General features: G+C 41.5%; 1 protein-coding gene across 3 annotated transcripts in view; it reads right to left on the bottom strand.

Moving 5' to 3' along the window:
• Stim2 (stromal interaction molecule 2) overlaps positions 1 to 23090 on the bottom strand; it is a 151479-nt gene that overhangs the window by 113891 nt on the left and 14498 nt on the right. Inside the window, exon 1 of one of the 3 annotated variants that reach the window (XM_021210818.1) lies at positions 15480 to 15986. The exons of 1 other annotated variant lie outside the window; for it this stretch is intronic. In XM_021210818.1, coding sequence (XP_021066477.1) covers positions 15480 to 15828 — 349 coding nt within the window. In that variant the 5' untranslated portion in view covers positions 15829 to 15986. Of the gene's footprint in view, positions 1 to 14967; positions 15280 to 15479; positions 15987 to 23090 lie in introns of those variants that run through there. One more of the 3 variants, XM_029545103.1, reaches the window with a different exon arrangement.

Here is a 23090-nt window from a genome sequence, read left to right as displayed (position 1 = left end):
GTTCGAAGCTGGACTACAGAGTGAGTTCTGGGACAGCCAGGGCTACACAGAGAAACCCTGTTTCGAAACAAACAACAACAAAGGATAGTAAATGAAAATTAACTCTTCTAAATTACAAATTAAGAACTTGCAAATTACTCTTTATAATGGTGTTTTCGTTCATCAAATACAAAAATGAGTCCCTATGTTTGCATATCCTCACTCTGAAGCCTACTCACCCCCAAAGATCTAGGTTATGTCATTTCACTCTGTCATGAGCTTCTTCACTATGGTTAGGAAGAGACTATGTGTAAGCACACTACCTTGGCGTTTAAGTAAAAGCAGCTGCATTTACCTAGAACTCAGAGACAGACTGAATGCAGATTTCTCATCTGCTACTTCCTGAATAGAGTCCACTTTCAAACTGTCACATAAATTAGACATCCTAGGATAACTTTAATATCTATGTTATGTCATGAAGAAAAAAATCCTGGTCTTCAGAAGCTTAACATTCAAGATAGGTGATGATAAATCTCTCATAACTGCCAGCTACCTACCTAAAAATCAACTTTAAAATACTTAAAATGCAAAGCCAAACTTTCAGTGTACTACAAAAGCTACCCAACAATTATATAAGAAAGTATATAAACACAAATATTCATATGTATGAAATTGAAAGGACCAGCTTGTTTGAATGTTTCTGCAAGATCTTAAAATGCATCTATACACACAGACTTAGTAATGCACAATTGCTGTCTCAGCACTCGGGAACAGAAGGTAAAGAAACCACCGCTTTCAAAACGCCACTCTGAACTCCAGAGAGAGGCCCCATCTCAGAAATAAATAACTCCATTGCAGCAGCCAGTAGTACAGTGATTGGCAGATCATCTAAAGTCTCAGCCACCCAGGATGTACAGGCAGGGGGATCATCTGAGCCCAGGAGTCTAAGGCCACCCTAGACAACCCAGCAAGATCCCATCTCAAATAAATATAGCACAGTACATAGCGAACAACCTAAGCGTCGGAGTTTATAGATCAGGGATCTAGTTCTGGCTAATGTAGGGCCGTAAGGTTGATCCTAATGTAAAGCACATGTACATGCTTTTGACAAAATTCAAAAGATAATCACTGTGACTTGTATAGTTGATATTATAAATAAATAAAAACTGTCAATAAATAAAAAGCAATATGCTGCTTAGCTTCAGTTAAAGGCAGTCATAAATGAGCAAAGTGCTAATTTGTCCTGAATACAATCAGATGACAATAATCAAAATATTAAAAGTGAAACCATGAGAAAGACTATGATTTTAGCTTTCTACTACTGTTCTTAAACTTAAAAGCTATCACACAGAATACTCTCAAACTAAGAAGCAAAATGTAACTTTATAGTTGATGCCGAATAGTGAGCTTATAACTCCTAAACTCACATTAACTAGCACTTTTTATAGGTTACATAAGTGTTATTATAGTCTTTTATTTTTATGTGCATGTGTGTGTTCCTGGGTAAGTTTATGGGCATTAGGTGCTTATATGTTTCTGAGGAGGCCAGAGGGCATCAAATCCCCGGAGTTACAGGCACTCGTGGCAACCTGACATGGATGCTGGAGCCTAACCGTAAGTGCTTGTACCTGCTGATCCATCTCCCCAGCACCTTAACTACCACTTAATAAAATGTCTTTTAAAGCCTGTAACACTACAAGTAGAATAAAATTCCAGGCTTTTAAAAAATCCCATCAATGTAATTACCCTAGACTCTTATAAAAAGGTAGCAGATTATCCAAGTTCATGACTTAAGACAAATGAGTAATATATTAGTCATAGCCACTCAGTTTATGTAAGTGAAAACTGAAAGTTGATCTCATAACATTTCCCTACTAGAAGCTAGCAATCACAAATAAAGATGAGTTACACAGCTCTTCCTCAAAGTTCTTCCTCAAAGTCACACCAAAACTTTCATGTACCACTCAAGATAGACTAAAGCAGATTCCAATAACTTAATCATACTATACTCCAGACTACCTGTTTTTAAAAACTGGACCCTGTGTCAAAGAAATAGATAAACCATTAATCATGATATAGATTAAATGTATCAAGAGCCACAACAGACTCCAGAAACAAACCTTCAGATTGTTAAGTATTTATAAGTTATGGGACAAATTTTTTAAAAAACACCTGAGCAGGCAAGGAGTCACATCTCACTGAGGAGAATTTGGAAGACTTTACAACAGGAAAACCTGGACAAGTAGGATCCATATCAAATGTTGCCCATTGCTGTATCTTCAAGTTTCAAAGCAGTACACTGAACACTGAATATTCTGATAAATAAGCACCAACTGAATGATGAATATTTAGAATGAACTTTAAGAGACAGGACAATCTGAGATGAAAGGAACATAAAGCAAAAGAATAAAGGAGAAAATAAGGAGAGAGCCCAATTTTCCATAAGCATACTCGAGATATGAAGATCAATGATTTTTCTCTATCGTGAACCTCACACACCAAGTTTCGATCTTATTAGTGGCATCTAGAAAGATGAAAGGAACAAGACATGTAAGAGAGAACATTGCCAAATGACTACATTTAGTACAAACACAGGGGTGGGGGTGGGCCAGATGACAAGAGCTGAGGAAGGGGCAAGCACAACCCCAGGATTGTTTTTGTTGGAACTGGAGCAATGTCTCAGCCCCTAAGGGCACTTGCAGAGGACTCAGCATTAACTGAAGGTACCAACCATCTGTAACTGCAGTTCATCAAGTTAGACTCCCTTTTCTGACCTCTGTGGGCACCAGGCACACATAATACAGACACACCTGCAGGCAAAACACTTATACACATAAAATAAAGTAAATATTTTTTTAAAAAGACAGAGTTTGTGTTTGATTGTTAAATTGTTTCACTTGTTTAGCTCGCGCTCTTGCTCTCTCTCTCGCTCTCTCTCTCTCTCTCTCTCTCTCTCACACACACACACACACACACACACATACTATATGGCTGAAGTAGAAAGAGTCACATAAAAATGATGTTTACTGAGCATTCCTTGATCACTTCACTCTTTTATATAATTTTCACAACAAAACCCTTCAAGATAGCGAAGGTACTTTTCAAAAAAAAAAAAAAAATGTGGTCTGCATATAAAGTCTGCCTTGAAATTCTGTTATCCATGTTATAAACCTTGAAAACATTCAGCCAACTAACAAGTAGGTTAATAACAATTTGGCAGACACTGCAGGATTCTACTTGTATCAAATACCTTAAGTAATCAAATTCACAGAAACAAAGCATTTAAATGGCAATTACCAGCAGTTGGAGAAACAGAATTAACAGCTAGAGTTTCAGTTTTATAACATAAAACAAAAGTTCTAGTAATCAACAATTTTAAAAGATCTAACACTAAAAACATACACTTAAAAATAGTTTTGTTTTATGTATTTTCTATCATAGCCTGAAAAAATTATGCAGAATAGACAACAAAAATTAGTCCTATTCTTTCATTTCCCTCTTTAAGATGTTTCGATCCTTCCCATTATCCTCTGAAAAAGTTCAAACATAGGGAAAGATCTAGAAGGTTCTGTACCATCTGGCCCCACTCTCTTCAGCAGCCAGATCTCATGCTGATCTTCCCCCTCTAAATATGCTCAGACAAAGCATCTCTCTCTCTCTCCCTCCCTCCCTCCGTCCCTCCGTCCCTCCCTCCGTCCCTCCCCAGATCTGGAATTACACTCATGTTTCATGCCCTGGTTTTACACATGTCCTCTTTACTGACTAAACCATCTCTCTAACCTAGAATGAGACATTTAAATCAAGTAATTCAAATTCTTTCTTGCCTTGGGATCTCTAGCTAATCTCTATTAATACCTCTAATGTGGAATGTTCGCTCCCTTCAATTACTATCACTAAAAACATGACCTTAGGATAGGTGGTAGTGGTGAACTCATCCCAGCACTCAAGTTGCAGAGGCAGGTGGATCTCTGTGAGTACAAGGCCAGCCTCATTTACCGAGTTACATGACAGTCGGAGTTACATAGTGAGAATCTGTCTTGAAAAAACAAACAACAAGGCCTTAAACCATGTACAGTGGTGCAGGCCTTTAAACCCTGTACTCCAGATCTGGGAAATCACCGTGAATTTGAGGCCAGCCTAGTCTCTATATAGTGAACTGCAGGATGGCCAGAGTTATATAGTGAGAACCTGTCTCTAAAAAATAAAATGAAACAAAACAAAATGAATATATATAAACTTCAGAGAGCTGTGAAGATAAATAAGCAGTTAAGAGCACAAACTTTGCAAAGAGCTTGTGTTTAGTCCCCTCACTACAGCTGACAAGCGCAAGCACACGTGCATACAAGCACACACACACACACACAGACACACGCGCACACCCATGCACACACCAAAAATATTTTTAAAAATAAATGCAAATTTATTGTACTAAAAATATGACTTTCCAGCCAGTGATTGCTTGCTGCCAAGCCTGTCAACTCAGTTCAATCCCTGCACTGGAGGTGGAAGGAAGCAACCACAAACATGCGGGGGGGAGGGGGAATATAAATGTTTTATTAATTTAATATGAATTTCTTAGAAGCTTCTCTGATTAGCATACCCTCCTAAAGTTAGCAGGTGTCCCATGACACCTCAGCCACACTAGTCTCTATTTCATGTATTTTCTTTTGTTCTTAACAAGTATGTCTCATAATTTTAAGATATTAATTATCTTCCCAATTTAAATAGTAATATAAGCTCTAAGAGCACATGAGCCTTATAACTGAATACACCAGTGCTCCCAATACTTCCATAAGCCTATAATACATCTGACACCCAAGTATCCACTAACTCCACATTTAAAAGTACTCTTGAGTACACGCTTAGCCTGGAAAGGCCCTTGGGACCAATCTCCAACTCCAAAATTTTTTTTTTCTAAATAATCCTGAGGTTATTAGTAAATACATATAAAAATACACATTTTAAGTGGTAAAAAAAAATACCTGAAGAGTGACTGCCAGTTAATAAAGTAAATGTGTTTTCTAGTTTGTTTTCCCTATTTTTAAAATTTTCTATAATAAACTTCTAAGCTCAGAAATTAGAGGTTTTGTTGCTAACATTACAACTACAAAATATTGGAAAGTCTTTTGGTTAGATTAAATAACAAAGATAAACTGGGGGTGTAGCTCAGTGGTAGAGTGGATGTTTACCATGCGCAAGGTCAGTGGTTCAAGCCTTGGCACCACAAACAATAAAACAAAATAGATACAAAATAACTTAGCTAGAGAGTCGACTAATTTCTTAAAAATATCCCAGTACCTTGTGATTTTACTGGCTATATAATTAGTTTAATTTTTCTATAATCTTGCAACTTTTTTAATAATTTCACACATCTATACTTATACATATACATTATGATCATTTTCTCCACCTTCCCAATACTTTTCCCAACTTCATGCTTTCTTCATTATAGTATTTTTTTAATATCCCACAGCATTCAATTAGTGCGGCCCACATTCTCATGGGCATCCATTGTTGCAGGGGCACCCCAATAAAAGATGCTGTCCCTCCCAGCCATCATCTGCTATGAGGTCCTCAGCTCCTCCCTGACCCATGCTGTAACTCTGAATGCCTTAACGCTACCCAGGCTCTGTCATCCTCAGAGCATTAATGATCTGGTTAGTTAGATCACACAAGTGTCTTCAATGATACTGTCATTTACTGTGTGTGTGTGGTGTGTGTGTGTGTGTGGTGTGTGTGTGTGTGTGTGTGTGTGTGTGTGTGTGTGTGTGTGTGTGTGTTCAGATGCATGTGTACATGCCTGTAGGTCAGAGGTTAATCCACAGTCTCCGTCTACCTGCTTTTTTGAGATAGCCTCTTTCAATGAACTAGTGCTTACTAAGTAGCCTAGGCTGGTAGGCCAGCTACCCAGGGATCCTCACCAGTCTCTCCTGGTGCTAGGACAGCAAGTACATGCCACCACAGCAATCGATTCCACCAGTTCTGATGACAGAATGCCTGCTCACAAGTAACTTCCTTATAGAATGAGCTATTATCCCCACCTCATGGTTGTTTATTTTTAATGTCACAGAAAGGGCTGGGAATGTACTTGTGTAGTAGTATGCAAGGTCAGGTGTCTACTCCTCAGGACAGGTAGAAACATAAAAAGAACAGAAAGCACAATGCTAATTTCTATCATGATCCTGGGTCTGTATCTACAGGCAAAGGGGGAGGGCATTGGCAATAACTGAGTACTTACACTTGCCAGGTGCTAGGTTAGGCCTTTTTTGTATAATGTTAAGTCATTAGTTCTTCAAAATATATTCTAAATAAATGAAAATGTAGACCCCAACAAGTTAAGTCTCTTACCTGTAATTATAATCCACTCTCAGACAGTGATTCAAACTAATAAAAACCTGCTATGCTCTACAGACAAATCACATTCTACAAAAGAAGAACAAACTTATACTCCCATAGAAGTTCTATTAGTCTTAAAACCACATTCCATCCTATAGGAATATTCACAAAAACAAAACCCAAGCAGGAACTCTCATCTTCTGAGGACACTGACTTTTTACAGCACACTGCAGATATATCACGGAGCTTTATAATCTGTATAGTAGATGAGAACAACCTTTAAAACTTCAGAATATTTCACAGAAAAATTTGATTATTAACAAAATGAAGATGTAGTTCAAAGGCCAGTGGACAATAAAGATCCACTTTCACGCTACTTAGAATACCTAATTCTGTTGCTTCTCCAGCCTCATCCCCTGATTTAACTGCAATTATACTCTCTACTTTAACCTAAAGATCCTTGGCACTGGAAGACTTTAAGTTAGATAATAGATTCCCATTATATGTAACATTTCCTATGGGAAAGAGCAATATGACTCTCCCAAGGATGCTGTGAGTGTTAAATGAGATAGATAAGACATGCAAAACTGCTGCCAAAAATCTGAGCTCCGTGTCTAAATATGAATGTTGGGGCAGAGTCCACAGGCTCAGCACTGATTGTCACATCATCTGGACATCTGTCATACACAGTCACATCTTGCATTCTCATGGGCCAATGTCTGCTTCCTCAGCTTCCTCCTCTCATACTGTGTGCCCTCTCCTATCCACCCAACTCACATGCTCTACTCCACTCTGGGAAACAGAACATCTACTTAACTCAGGAAACAGCCTATCCTCGTTCCTTTATCACACTGTATCATCAGTCTTTAAGTAGGTACAGCACTAACAGACTTCAGGGCAGGGTATCTTCCTGATCTTGAAAGGCAAAATCTCTCACTGAAATCTGATGCTCAGTAAACCACTGAAGCTTGTGTTTGCTTACATCACATCTCACTGCAAAGGGGACTAGAAGTGTAGCTCCTTGGTAATGAGCTTGCCTAGCAATGGCAAGATCCTGGTTAGATCCCAGCTTCCAAAACTGGGGTGGAAATGCACACCAACAAAAAATAAAAATAATTCTATTAAATACTACACTTTTTAAGATTTTTAATGAGGTACGCTTGACAACTGAAGGATATATAGCTATTTTAGGTGTACTGTTTGGTTTGATAAAGCTGTAACTGTGAAACACTCATCATTATCAGGCTGGTCAATGTACCAATTATCTCACATCTGCACCTTTAGTTTTAGTATGAGATAAGACTATTTATGATGTAGTCTCTTATGAAATCTCAAGCACTCCACTAAACCTCCATTCTACTATGGGTGACATTTTTAGACTCCATGCAAGTGAGACCATGGAGTATTTGTCTTTCTGTGTCTGGGTTGTTTTATTTAGCAGAATGCTTTCCAGGTTCACAAATAGCAGAACTTTTTTCTTCCAATGGCTATGTCTATGTATATATGCATATATGTCATCTTTTCTTTATCCATCCACAGATAAAGATTTAAGTTGTTTCCACATCTTGGCTGTTCTGAAAATGCTGAAAAAGAACATGAAAAGTACAGATACCGATAAAATGTACTTCTAGTAAACATAGCAATGTAAACAGATAAGCTACAAAAGTAACACTTTTTATACTGTGCAAAAAATTTTCCAGACAAGTTTCAGGTTTACTGTTCCTAGAATAATTTTTTTTTACGGAAAACTAAAGCATCTTTATATAACTAGTTCCTCAAGCCACAGCTACCACATGACAGTAGTTAAATAGTGCTTAAAATTATATGCAAACACCCATCTGGCTTTTTCCTTTAATCTCCCTTGGTTCTTCCTCAAACCCATCCTCACAAACCTAAAGCCTGATGCACATCAGACAGCAAATTCACAAATGCAAATTCCAAAATTATAGGGTGCCTATCACTACAATTTTAAAAATCAAAATATAAATTTTAATTAGAACCAAGAAGAAAGTAGCAAAGGCTAATACAATGAATACATGTGACGAAGCAGAAGACCTCCAAGATGACGAGAGTGAGGACACACGCCTTTAATGGAAAACATCAGATGGTTTCTGGTACGGAATAATAATCAAGGGTTGAATCAAGAGCATCTTGGGACCCAGCATTGGGTGATTTTAAAAGAGAAACAGTAGAGGAAAGAGAACATGGGTCTGCAAAGTGTAAACTAGGTTGAATAGCAGATAAAACGTTACGAAAGGGACAAGCACGGTCACGGCCATCCCACATGCCTGTATCCCCACTCGGGAGGTGGAAGCAGGATTAGGAGAGCATTTGGACTTAAAGACTAGCCTAATGAAAACAGACTCAATAAAGCTGCACAGTAAAACCCTGTCAAAGAAAGAACGAAAACAAAATTCAAGCATTAAAAATCACTTAACAAACACAAATCGCTGACGGTCCTTACTCTGAAGATTCTTTAATGAGATTGTTTAATACTCAGAAATCATGTAAATAGGAGATACACTGCTAGTATTTTTTAAACTAAAAACCAAGCACTTAACTCAGTAAGAGTTTTTGAAGTGTTTCACTTACATAATGGGAAGTTCAAGATCAGAGAGAGGCAGAGAAAGTGAAAATAACTGGAGGCTAAACAGTTGCACAGAGGCCAAGATCTGCATGGCACATAAAGACCAGCTCACATCAAGATCTGTGCACATAAAGACCAGCTCACATGTAAGCTCTGCATGGCACATAAAGACCAGCTCACATCAAGATCTGCAGGGCACATAAAGACCAGCTCACATGCAAGATCTGCAGGGCACATAAAGACCAGCTCACATGCAAGATCTGCAGGGCACATAAAGACCAGCTCACATCAAGATCTGCAGGGCACATAAAGACCAGCTCACATCAAGATCTGCAGGGCACATAAAGACCAGCTCACATCAAGATCTGCAGTGCACATAAAGACCAGCTCACATGCAAGATCTGCAGGGCACATAAAGACCAGCTCACATGCAAGATCTGCAGGGCACATAAAGGCCAGCTCACATGCAAGCAACACTCAGCAGGCCCATCCCAGTAAACTTCTTGTCAGGCCTGGAGGTTCCCTGGGCCTGTGGGAGAAGCTGGGCTAGGTAGAGGTAGTTACCACTGTCTTTAAGAAAAGAACACTCAATCCTCACTATTAACATCCTCCAACTCCTTTTCACCTTAATCTAAGTTAGTTCTCTGAAAAACTACATGATTGACAAAGCCTAGCTAGAAGAAAAGTATTCTGGGGATAGTAGCCATGATGGCTGTACAAAGGGCCAAATGAAATAAAGCCAAAAGTTCAATCAATCATTGGCCTGGGGTTCCCTACCCCAGGAGAACTTTCCTAGTAATGTTCTCTGAGGAGGAAATGTTCAGCTTGAACAACACAAGATCCAGAACTGCGATTTAGCAGAGACCCATCCTTAAAATCGGCAACAAAGGAACCAGTCAAGGGAAATGTTTACTGGAAGTCAGACTAGAAAGTGTCAAGAAACACTGAGCACAAAAGAAATCCTACAGATCCTGAGAGCGAGATGGAGACAGCAAAAACAAACTACTTACGTTTGGTATTAGAGTCTAAACCAGACTTGAACCTCACACGGGAAACTCAAAGGGTGTTTTTGAAACAAACACTAGGCCAATCCTCAGAAGACTGCTCCACAGAGTACACAGGGTCTCCAGATAGGAGAGAACATGCTAATATATGCTAATATATGGTATGAGCTAAATCTGGACAGTCCCCCTTTAATATAGAGGAAACAGAATAAAAGACTGTATGTAAACACAGTGTCTTTAGCTATCAGGGTTTTGGTTCGTCAGACAGCAGTGTATCCGTGATGTTTTGTTGTTAAGTATTTTGTGAATCATCACGGAAGCTAAATCATACACACAAATACTTAATTCTGAAGTGATAAATAGGCATACTTGAAGGGGAAAAAAGATGCCATGTTTCTTCTGGGAGTTTTTAAAGGCTTGTACTAATTAAGTCATTCTAAGTGAGATTAAAAGATAACAGCCAGGCTCCTGTCTAACCTAAGAAAGAAACCAACTTTCTACAACTTGCTTTCAGAGAGCGCCACTGAACAACCTAAGCCCTCAAGCCCTCGCCTCCTGTACTGCTTGCTAACTGCCTCCTCCCCACCTTTGTCTGCTTACTTCCACCCACCCACAACTCCCTTTCTCAAACACAGGTCATTCTCAGGCTCAAATATCACAGTTCCTCACCCTCTTGAAGACAGAAGTCTCAGAGTTTATAAACAAAACTTTCAAGTTATTCAAAATGGCTTAGGATTTGCCCTTAAAAAAATTAAATTTTCATTCTCCAGAGTATGTACACATTTAGTATTTTATGTTTTCAATTATAAAATATATTTTTCATTTCATTTTCCAAGATAAGCAGCAAAATCAATATGCCAAGATATTTTTACCAAATTTTTCTGGTGGCTTCCCATATGACCTAGCACACAGCTGAGAAATCCAATTTTAGATGCTCATTTCCTCTACACACACACTACGCATAGCTCTGAAGACAATTACCTTCCTCCTTATTCTTATATTTGCCTGTCCTGAAGGCTCTTTCATTTACCTCTACAGAAAGTATACATACCTAAGTCTACCTCAAATTCTACAGAAGCCTCTCTCTCTTTGCACTCCATTATTATGCCAATCAACATTTGGTTTACCTTGCTCATATGTATAACATATACAACATATAAGCTAGAAAAAAGCAAAGCATTGGAATCAAAGAAACCCAGTTCAACACATAACGTGAAATCTTGGGCAAGTGCCTGAGATCACAAGGCATCCATTTTCTCATGAAATACTTCTATGAAAGTAATGCTCTGACAGTTTCAGCCTCACATCTGCACAGCGATTCATGGGAAGCAGTTAGCACACCATGGAACCCAGTAACAGTAGTTAGTGGGACTGTTTCTGTTACTCCCCAACCTGTGGTAGTCTGAGTTCCCCACAGGCAGACTCCGGGTCTACTCTTATTAGTTCATATTCCTAGTTCGCTATCTCTTCCGTGTATTTAGTAATTGTTTGGTTGATAAAACTTAGCAAATTAAAAATAATCTCCTAGTTAGTTCCTAACTTGGTCCAAACTAATGAACATCAAAAGTGGCTTGTTAATTATTATTAGCTGCTATTTTAACATTCACTTAATCATGCTATAACTTAATTATTATATGCATAAATAAATAACTGCAAGCATGATTCTGAACATATTCACATCCTATTAAAATGACTACCCAATATCTAAAATGGTTGCTACAGTTTATAAGTCTAAATTAACCTAAAACCATTAGCATTAACACAAACAAAAATTAAACATCAGCAATTATCTCTGTTTATCCTTTTTGTAACAAGGAAAGCTAAATCTTAAAGTCTCATTTCCAATTGGCACTTCTGAGTTCTCCTGTGCTATGAGAGCATCAACAGTGACCAGTGGGACTCATGAAAGTTTTATAAAGACTAGCAAGAAATGGGATGTTTCTAAACAAACTTACAGATAAGGTTAAACATGCAGAATAGATGAAGCTCAAATAGATGCAAACAGGTTCTTTAGTCCTGTGACTGACAATAAAAGGTAAATACAGCAATAGCCAGAGACTGCAGAAGAAAACGAAATAGCAGGAAGGCATGAAAAGAAGGTTCTGGAAAACAGAGTCTGCTGTCACAATGTAAACACCAGCACTGGCATGACTCAATGTGGCATATGGACAGCACACTCCAGCCAACCACTCGAAATGGCATTATTAAGACAGTATCTACTGAATATGTCTTAGGAGTGTGGGGTGAGTGACAACTAAAAGCTTGGGTTAGTATTTTTCCAAAGATAACCCGAAAAATTCCCAACTAAATTAGTGGATGCCCCATGGCATAAGCGGTTTAAAACTTCTGCGTAAAGCACCCTTCAAAATGCTATTATACTTTGAACTAAGAATAGTGGGGTTTATTAAGATTTTAATACATCTAAAAGGCATACCTTAAATTTTTTCATTTTATACTCCTATAATATACCAAATAGGTGAAGTGATAAAATCTTAAGATAAAATATTTATATAAGCACTAAAGAATGTTACTGTAATTGATTCAAACTTATAGAGTATTTTAAAGCTAATGTTGGTTGTTTAAAAATTCTGAACCAATTAGCTGTGTGTATTTGTGTAAAAAAAAAAAAAAAAAAAAACAGTGTTGTTATTCTATATATTTTCCCAACCTGAGCTTTCTGCGCATACACATACATATATATGCAGAGACAAGAGAGTGGAGAGGCAGAGTGATAGCTTGCGTACTTCTGCCCTTCCATGATTTCTCAGAAACAATTATTTCAATATTCTGATGAGCTCAACCACTCCCCCCTTGGCCAATCCATTGATGCTGTATATATTAAACAAAAAAGGTTTTCAAAAGTACTGATTTAGAATATACTCTGTCCACTTCCAGCCATCAATCCTTAATCTGAATTAAGTTTCAATCATGTGAATTACTTTTTTAACTAAAAATATATACATGCATATGCACATATACAATTTAAATGTTTTACTATGTAATATTATAAATATTGGTTCTATATTACTATGACATGTAAGACAATGGATCTATTGATTTTGATGGTATCATTGCCTATCTCTGCAAGAATACTTTTTTTGTTATTGTTCAAAACTAAGAACAAGCCAGACTTAAAGACAACATAAGACCCTTGGGAAGTAAGCTTCAATGAAAAGGTGTGCTCTAGACTGTTTTAATAAAAAGCGAATGTCTCAGAAGCTCCTAACAGTTAAGTATTAAAAATACTAATCTGGAGAGGAAAACAGAGAGTGGGGTAGCTGTCAGTTCATGAAACTATTCAACATATCAACAGTGAGACAACCACTTTCACAGGGAACCACAGAAAAAAATCTCTCACAGTTCTTTCACGAGTTTTCAGCTTGCAAAATCCACATAAAATGTAGTTCTCTCATATGTTCATGTCTGCATCTCTCCATTAACACTGTCTGGAATGTGACAGGGTTTGCCTGTGACTCCACTTCCTGAAGTGTGAAGTATCCCCATCCATTTATGTCCCAGGTTTAATAAAACAAATGGAGCAATAAAAGAGAACGACCCACAAAAACTATTAAATGAGAAAGGGCCCTACAGAGGCCATACAATTCAAAGCATTTTTCAACACATTCTAATTTCACAAGTGATTTTTCAATCGACATTTCTCTAAACACCAGCCCTGCTGACTATATACTCATAAACATATTAAAATTCTATTATTCAACTCAGGTACTAAGCAGTTATAAAATCTGAAACTTTAAGTGAAAATGTTTAATGTTTTAAAATTAATATTTGAACATAAGGAAAAAAACAAGATCATTTATAAACAGAAACATTTCAGCAAATTTACTGAAAAGCACTACAGCACAACTTCACTTTGTGTGATGATTTTACCCACTAAAAATCACTGTGTCTTTTCAGCTGTGCCATAAATAACTACAGAGAAAATTAAAAGGGTTACAGCTTATTAAAAGTCCATCTGCACTGATTTCTTGATGTTCTCAGTATAACATACTTGATAGAAGAGTCAATAAACACCAAAGTTCTAGATCACTTGCCTTTCTGTCAATCACATTTGTTAAGGCATTATGTAATTATCTAATCAAACATTTCTGCCAAGGGGGGGGGGAACCCACACTACTGTACCACTTAGAAGCCAACGTTCCACTTCTAGGGAAGACAATAAATCCTCAACCTACACTCCTATTTAACTAGTTTATCACTGTTCCCTTCCACACTTGTCATATTTTTATTAGAAAATAACTACTTGAGCATGAAACCACCCAATATATCCCTCCCTACATACTACGGCCCTAAAGATCATTCTATAATCCTTTATCCAAGGCAGCCAGTGATGACTTGCCTGGTTCAACTGACCAGGATCTGGTAAGTTTTTTAAGCACCTTGAGTACGCTGATCATTATGCTCTATACCCTCCAACTCTCAAAGTGCCTGACAACGCTTACCAACATCCTTCTTCTCTCTGCAACAGGAAATAGCCTGTCACAGAACTCAGAGGAAAGCTGCTCTGATCTAAAGACTCCTGAACACTTTCCCGAGCAGCTGTTAGTGACTCCCAGATGCCTGTTGGGCTACCACTGCAGTTAAATGAACAGTGAATCATCTTATTCCTCTTTAATCCTGCTGTTCTTCCAGAAAACCTAAAGATCTACCTTAAAAATAAACACAGCAGGAAGAAAAATAAGTTACTCTAGCTCCACCACTTTGCCCCAGGAAATCATTTCAGGACCTTTACATCACTGCTTAAACCACACCAGATCAGTTATATAAGACAATGAAGGTTTCTTTAAAAGCATACAATTTTCTCCTTAACCTTACCAAACATATTTGCAAGTTTTCAGTAAGTGCTAGAACGTTCTGTGTTTAAAAAGATACTGGTGCACTCCATCAGAACTATGCTGCCCAAATTCACGTCACAAATATCCTGCCTGCACTTGGTAAATTTTAGGTGTGTTTCTGGTTACCTGCTGCGCTTTCTGCACCTTTTGTCACCCAGTGATGCTCTCAAACAGCATACACTTTCCATCCCTGAAAGCGGCCTCTTACCCCCACAAAAACACACCAGACTTGGTCGTTTCTTCATACTAACACGGAACCACTAGTGCCACTTAGGTGCTGTGGCTCTCAAAGAATCTCTTCAGCAGCTTCCCCTGGGACAGGGCGCTCAGCCCGGCTCTCGATCGGTAAGAAGCTGCCAGTCGCCTTTGCAAAGGCAGCAGGGGCCAACTCCGTACCGCATTGCTGCTGCTGCTACTGCTGCTGCCGCCGCCGCCTACTTTCTCCGGCGGCTTTGGGAAGAGGGGAAATGAGCCCAGTCCCCTACAGACCCCACTGGTCCCTTCGGCAAGCATGAAAGAGAAACCACTGCATTGCTCAGCTGGTAAGCTCGCAGGAGCCCACTGGGGGCGAAGAATCCACAGTGGAGGCGCCAGTCGGTGGACTAAGAAGGCGTCCGAAGTGCGACGGCCGGCGCCAAGGCAACCGCGAGGCGCCCTCTCGGGGGATGGGGTCCTGCCGGGAGTCCCGCCAAGTCTGCCCGTCGCCCGCGCGGGCCTCACCTGTCAGCAGCGCCTGGCGCTCGCCCGCAGCCGCAGCCGAAGGAGACGCAGCCGCTCCGGCCGATCCCGACGCGCGCCGCCCGCGGAGGTGCCGGGGCACCAGGTCGCATCCGTCCGCCACGCCGGCCACCAACAACCCGAAGAGCAGCATTGCTGCCCAGCGTCGCCGGAGAGGGCGGCCCGAGGCCCGGCCGGGTGCCGCGGCGGGAGGAGCGCTCACTGGAGCCGCCGGCCACTCGCTCGCCGCCAGCTGCCCGGGGCCCCGCCGCCTCAAAAGCGGACTCCCGCCGGGTGCTAACCCGCTCCCTTCACCGGCGGCCCGCGGAGCTCGGCTCGCCGCCGCGTTCATTGGTTCCGGTTATTTAAAAAAAAAAAAAAAAAGTGGGGGAGCGCAGTGGAACGGCGTCTTCCGACCCGGCGCGACACCCGCGCAGCTGCCGCGGCGACACCGGGATCCGCTGCTCTGGCGCGGCCAAGCCCCAGCCCAGCGCCCGCGCCGCCGCCGCGGCGCATCCCCCCGCCCCCTCCGGCCCGCGCCCGCCGTAGTACCACGCTCGGCCGGGCCACCTCCCTCCCCTCACACACTCGCTCTCATACCAATCCCCCGCCTCCCTCAGCCCCGCCACGGCGCAGGCGCGACGTGGCGGCACTGCGCGTGCGTGGTCGTGGGCCCCCGCCCCTAGGGGCGTTCCCCAGACCGATAGGCGGGGCGTGGGACAGCCGCCCAGGCTGCGCTTCAGGAGCCCGAGAAGCTGAGCGGGAGGAAAGAGTGTGTCTCGCCCACGCTGTGATCGGATGATGGGCAGCCTGGAAACCTGGAGAAAGCGTGTCGACGTCACAGATCCTCTGAGTGCTTTAACCCCGTGGGTCAGAAAAAAAACCTTGCCGTGGGAAACAGCGGTCTCCCCTAACTTGGATGTTGGTGGGGGTTACCGGTTGCCAGCTTTGTAGAAGCGGAGGGGAACCCAGCCTAGCGTTGTGTTTACTTGACAAACATTTGGCAAAGCGCTTACCTTGTGCCAGAGTGCTAGGAATTTCTCTAAGCAATTTACAGCGGCATAGTATAACTCATCCTTCTCATCGCCATTTTAACAAGTGACGAAATCCAACCTTAACCAACCCACCGGCCCATAGTTAATACATGGACATGGCGCGCTTTATCAACTACTGAATGAAAATGGTCGAATAATGTGCTCTAGCTTCTTACTATTCTCCGTGCTGACATTGCAGGCAGTCACTGCCACTCATCTCCCAACCCACCACTTCTATAGACTCTGCCAGCTGAACAGGTTGCCACAACTACAACATAGACTTGACCATTTTGCTTCTCTGCAATGAAGCAGAGTTTTGTGCCTTCTCTTGCAATTCTGCTCCAGATCCAATTGATCTAAACCGGGGAAAGGAGCAGAATCTGTTTCTTCAAGTGAGTGCTACCATTGCAGTGGGATTATGTTGTTATTGTTGCTTGCTGCTTTTTATTTTGTATCAATTGTGGTGGGGAGCCTCAGGATGTGACCCAGGTGAGTGGCGCTCAAACGCAAGCTACATACCTCAGAGACCCATATCAAAGCATTTCTTCAGAAAAACCTTTGAAATGTAAAAGGAGGTGTTGAACACACACACATATTTAAGATCTCGAAGCTAGGATTGTTAAAAAACCTAGGGCTGGCTACTGTTGGGTTTTGCTGTTGGCTTGCAGTTGAGTTTGTTCCAGAAGTCAAGAAGTCAAATTAGCCTCCAAGACAATTCCTCAGGAAACTTGACCAAAAGAACATCGGATAGTGGAAGAGGAAGAGACACACTGCAGAAAAGAATCAGCAATGATAACGAGGCTAATCGACCACAATTATTTCTTGACATGCTTCTTAGAGGCATTATGTTGGAGGATAGGGCCGTTCCTTTCTGGGCAATAGTAAGATTCTATTTTGCCTGCTGAAAGACAGTGAAGTCTTGTGTTTGCTGAGTAGACAGTACTGCTAGGCACCGGATAACCAGGAAGTAAACAAATTCCTTTCCTACTCTACAGGAGGCACCATTTAATTCATCAGTATTTACTGAACATCTAATATATGCCGAACAGAGTATTATACGGTGGAGTATTATATTCAGCAAACTAAGAAACACTTGAAAATGTCAAGTCAGAACTTGAAGCTATAATACTGCTAACAGTCCTTTCCTAGGGAACTTTACCATCTTGGACAGGAGATAAAATTTTTTGTCTATTACCTTATAACGTGGGCAGTGCAAACTGTGTTACAGCAATATAACCAGGAATAAAACCAGGAAAAACTAGCAATCCACTGGGCCGGAGTTTCTTTAAACAAAGATGGCATACGATTTCTTTCAAAGACAGGGCGCAGGCACTGAGACACAATAGTGGATTTGGAGTCATAAATGTTTATTTCTCTCTAGTGGGGCCACAGGTAAGGAACCAGCATTCACCATAGAGGCCTCTCTCAGATGGACACGGGCTAGAATAAACCCTCTATCTTATAGATCTGTTTTATGGGTACCAATGTTTCTGGCTGAGCAGCCGTAGTGCACACTGTTAACTCAGAGGGGAACAGTGTTCCGGTGCATCATAGCATAGGCCTAGGTAACAGGCAAGAGCAAGTCCATTACTTTGGAAAAAAAAAAAAAAAGTTCCATCGGTAGAATTAGATACAGAATTACACTTGCAAAGTATACACATAAACACAAGGCTCCAGAGGGTGATAATCACATCCTGTTCCCAGGTTCCCTTTCCTTTCCCTGGTAACCTAGAGCTTCCTGCCTGGCGCTTCTCTTACCAAATTCCATCAAAATCTTCCTGGAACCCCTTTCCCTTGATGGCCACCCTACTCGTACAGCCCAGCCCCCTTCTTTAAAGTCCAAACTTCACAACTTGCCGTGTATCTTCAGAATATGTTCATGGTCTTATCTTAACACAGTCTTGACTTCAAGTGTCTGCTGGGCAACTTTGAACTTCGTTATCAGACCAACCTCGTAGAAACCTCAACTCCAACTCCGTCTTTTCAGTGTGACGTGTAGGCAAGTTAATTAGGAACCCAATTATACCTGCACCACAGAATTATTGGTGGTTGCAGTGGAGTGGAAAAAATAGTAACAAAGAAAGCCTTCCCTGGGTGCCTGGCACCCAGGTGCTTTGTACTTAGTGACTCTGGCCTCAGGCTCTGGGCGTGTATGCTAAAGGTGCTCCTAGGTTAGGATTAAACACATCTCACTTTGCCTAGGCTTTTCGATTCTGCAGATGAGTCCAACTTTCAGTGCACGCCCAAAGCAGAATTGCACTGGCTCCTCCCCATCTCTGGAGCAAACCCTCCTCATCCTCTATCCTTACTCCCCCACAGCCCACACAGCCTGCCTCGGGTTCCAACCAGGAGAACCGGATCTCCGCTTGCGAGCGCAGGAGCCTCCCCGCAGCAGCGCGCATGCCCACGGCCTCCGGCGGCCACCCCAGGTGCTCGATTCTGGCACAGAGCGCGCCCGGGTTCCGTGGGCGGACCGGCCGCGCGCGCCCGACACCCGGGTGATGACATCACCGCGTGGGCGGGCGCAGTGGCTCTAAGAGGGAGAGCTGTGGGCGTGGGGCGGGATGAAAGTATCACCCAGGGGAATTCCGACTGAGGTCAGGCCTGCCCACAGCTTCCCCCGCCCGACTGTGACCCCAAGGAGTCGGGGTGGGGTGGGGGGTGGGGTCTTGCCACATCAGGGTAGAGGAACACCTTGGACAAGTGCTCTTCTGTCGCCTTCTTAGATTGCTTCTTGAGAAATGCAAGAAAGAGTTCTCTTTGTGGAAACCCGGTTTTGAACTGGGCCACTTTCATAGCTCCCCAGGAAATTAAGGTCCTGAGAACTTTTAAATACACCAAGTGATAACAGCTAATAGGGTTTCAAGATAGAAGCAATGAAAGTTAACAAATATGAGTATAGTCTTCAAGTCGTGGAGTACATTAAAGCACTAAAAGGGTGGGGGGAGCGGGGAGGAATAGTGAAAGTTGTTCATTTGTAAGCCACTTGCTACCTCAATCCAGTATGAACACGTTATGCCTCACCCAGTTTACTGAGGGTGCGAAAACCTGTGCATCTTTCTCTGGGGAGTAGAGGAAGGAAGCTTTTCTAAAGCCAGTCCACAAAAGAAAGTCAAATTTACCCACCAAAGCCAAATGGATCGGTGTTTTGTGACTAATCAAAATAAGTGTGCTCTGTTACTGGTTAATTTGAGGTGTTATGGGAGAGATGTTGATACCTCTGATAAGCGCTAATGCCTGTGGTAGGAACGGTATTGGTGTTTCCTGTATGAGTGAAACTGGATGAAGAGAAAAGTAAAAATAGCATAGCTGAAAATTACCAGAGATTCAAATAATGGTATAAACTAGAATACCAGCGCTTCAGACAGTGGGTGGGGCAATTATGCAAGAGATAACACAGGGCTTGCACTCTCTAAAGTGTATCTGATTGCAGGTGAGACCGAAAAAAGGAACTGATGAGATGCAAAAATATTTATGTAAAATGCAAGAAGCCACGCTTCTGGGTACAGTTTTTGGCACACACCAAGAATACAGGAATGGGAGGTAGTGAAGATTGAGAAATCCAAGGTCAGTGTAGGCTACACGAAAGTCAGACAGACACAGACAGAGAAACACAGAGACAAAGACAAGAGACAGAGACACAGAGAGAGACCAAGCATCTAATTCACGTGTTGATTCTTAATTTACATAAAAGGCAGAGAAGATTGGAGAGGTAAAATGTAAACATTAGGCAAAGAATCCTGTGGGTCGAGGCTACCAATCACATTCCTAGTATGAGGGCTAGAAAAGTAACTGAGTGGTAGAGTGTGTGTTTCTCATGCACAGGCTCTGGGTTCAGTCCCCCACAACGTACACACACATACCCTGAGTTTATAATGCACCAAAATTTGTTCAAGAAAAAAATTAGTAAAGTCACAGGCTACAAAACAATATACCAAAATTAAAACAACAAAGTATTGGTAAATAAATTAAGGAAACCACCCATTTTAATGGCACCAAAAATTAAATAGAATGTTTACTAGTAACCAAGGATATGAAAGACCTTGACACTGAAAACTGTTTAATGCTTCTCAAACAACATGTGAGGACGCAGTTAAGTGGAAAGACAGCCTGTGCGGTGAAAAGGCTAAAATATTGCCACGCCCCACAGAGATCTACAGACTTACTGCAGTTGTTACCAAAGTTCCAGTATTTTTTCTCAGAAACAGAAAAAAACAATTCTAAAATTTGTATGGAACCAAGGCAGAAGCCAAATGGCTAAAGCAATCTTGTACAAAAAGAGCAAATATAAAACCATAGCCTTCCTCCATTGTAATATATATTTGAAAACTCATGTGGTCAAAATGCACAGTGCTGCCATCAAAACAGGCATATTAACCAGTGGACCAACAGAAAGCCTAGAAGTAAATTCAACTAGTGATTGTCAATGGATTGTCAGCAAGTATCAGGGACACACAAATGGGGGAGAATGGTCTGCTTAATTGGTGGTACTGAAATGTGGATTTCCACACGCAGAAGAACAAAAGTAGCCCATTATCTCACGTCAGAATAAAACTCACCTCAAAGTGGATAAAAGCCAGGCAGAAGAGATGGTTAGTGGTTAATATACTGCTCTAAGATCTAGTTCCCAGCACCCATGTGGCAACTTATAATCACGTGTAACTCCAGTTCCAGAGGATCAGATCTCCCTCTCTGTCCTCTGCAGGCATCTGTACACATGTGGTATACATGAACTCATACAAGTATACACACATACACATAAAAATAATAAAACTTTAATGGCCAAAGAGAAACAACACAAAAGGTTGGGAGAAATATGAAGTTCCCAGAGACCATCATCTAAACACCCCTAAAGGAGACATGAATCCCCCACACTCTCCATTTCCTTCCACTTTTCTCTCCTGGCACCAGGAAAGCCAGATCCCAGAGCAGTCGCAACATTAGCCACTCATGAGCTGAGCCAGCAAGTGAATAGGAGCCAACACTTCTCCCCAGCTGTCCACCTGCAGCCTGCAGCTTCCCAGCACAGCCTGCCACTTTTGTAACAAAAAGGATAGCTCAGGGGAAAATGACTAGAGATCTAAAACATAGGAAAGGCGTCATTAGGACATGTCCCAAAGTGACACGATGGACCTGGAACATGTAGAGTGTCACAACATTCTGGCCATGGTCACCAAAGAGATCCTAAAGTTCAACAAGCCGTGTTCCAAACACAACAGAAGCATTGATTTCTATGTTGTGACCTAAGATTCCCAAGCGTTGATAGTAGCCTCGAGGGGGCTGGAGAGATGGCTCAGAGGTTAAAAGCACTGGCTGCTCTTCCAGAGTTTCTGAGTTCATTCCCAGCAACCACATAATGGCTCACAAACATCTGTAATAGGACCTGATACCCTCTTCTGGTATGTCTGAAGATAGCTACAGTGTACTCATATACATAAAATTAATTAATTAACAAAAAACAACAACAACAAAGTAGGGCTGGAGAGATGGCTCAGCGGTTAAGAGCACTGACTGCTCTTCCAGAGGTCTTGAGTTCAATTCCCAGCAACCACATGGTGGCTCATAAGCATCTATAATAAGATCTGGTTCCCTCTTCTAGTTTGTCTGAAGACAGGACCAATGAACTCACATATATACAATAAATAAATTCAAAAAAATTAGTAGCAACAAATGGAGAGCAAATGAAGAGAGACACAGAAACATAATTCTTTTTTTTTTCAGAAACATAATTCAACATGTTGATAATAGGATAACCATAAACTTAAGAGGACAACATACAGGAGCAAAGATCTGTTTGGCCCATGATTCCAGAAGTTAGTGTTCTGGACGCAGCACAGAAGCAGAGAGAATGGATCAGACCAAAGATATAACTTTCAAGGCCATGGCCTACTTCCTCTAGGTAGAGTCTATCCCTTAAAGTTTCTATCACATCCCCCAAAAGTGCCAAAAGCTGGAGAAAAATTCTTCAACACATAAGACTATTGGAGATATTTCATATTTAAAGCAAAACATTTCAGTCCTGGTCCTTGAAAACACTATCCCTGTGTAGACCAGTTTCCTATAAACTTGACATGAGAGGAGGAGGTAACTCAATTTTAAAAATGATTCCATAAGATCAGGCTATCGGGCATTTCTTAGTTAGTGACTGATGTGGGAGGGCCAGTGTGGGGAGGGCCATCCTAGGTTGATGCTCCTGGGTTCTGTAAGAAATTAGGTTGAGTAAGCCATGAGAAGTAACCCCTTCCACGGCCTCTGCATCAGCTCCTGCCTACAGGTTCCTGTGCTGTTTGAGTTCCTGTTCTGACTTCCTCCAATGATGAGCAGTGATGAGGCTAATAAACCCTTTCCTCGCCAAGTGGCTTTTGGCCATACTGTTTCGTTATACCAATAGTAACCCTAACTAAGACAATCTCTCAGTGCATTTAATCGGCTTCCACAGCTTCAGGGTCTCAAAAGTTCCACCATTTCTCAAGATTTCAGTCCAAATAATCCAATTTAAAAAAATGGGGTACAGCCGGGGGTGGTGGCACACATCTTTAATCCCAGCACTTGGGAGGCAGAGGCAGGCGAATTTCTGAGT

The sequence above is a fragment of the Mus pahari genome, chromosome 13 (genome assembly GCF_900095145.1).
Source record: "Mus pahari chromosome 13, PAHARI_EIJ_v1.1, whole genome shotgun sequence".
NCBI classification, from domain to species: Eukaryota; Metazoa; Chordata; class Mammalia; order Rodentia; family Muridae; genus Mus; species Mus pahari.
This window is presented reverse-complemented; position numbering and strand designations above follow the sequence as displayed.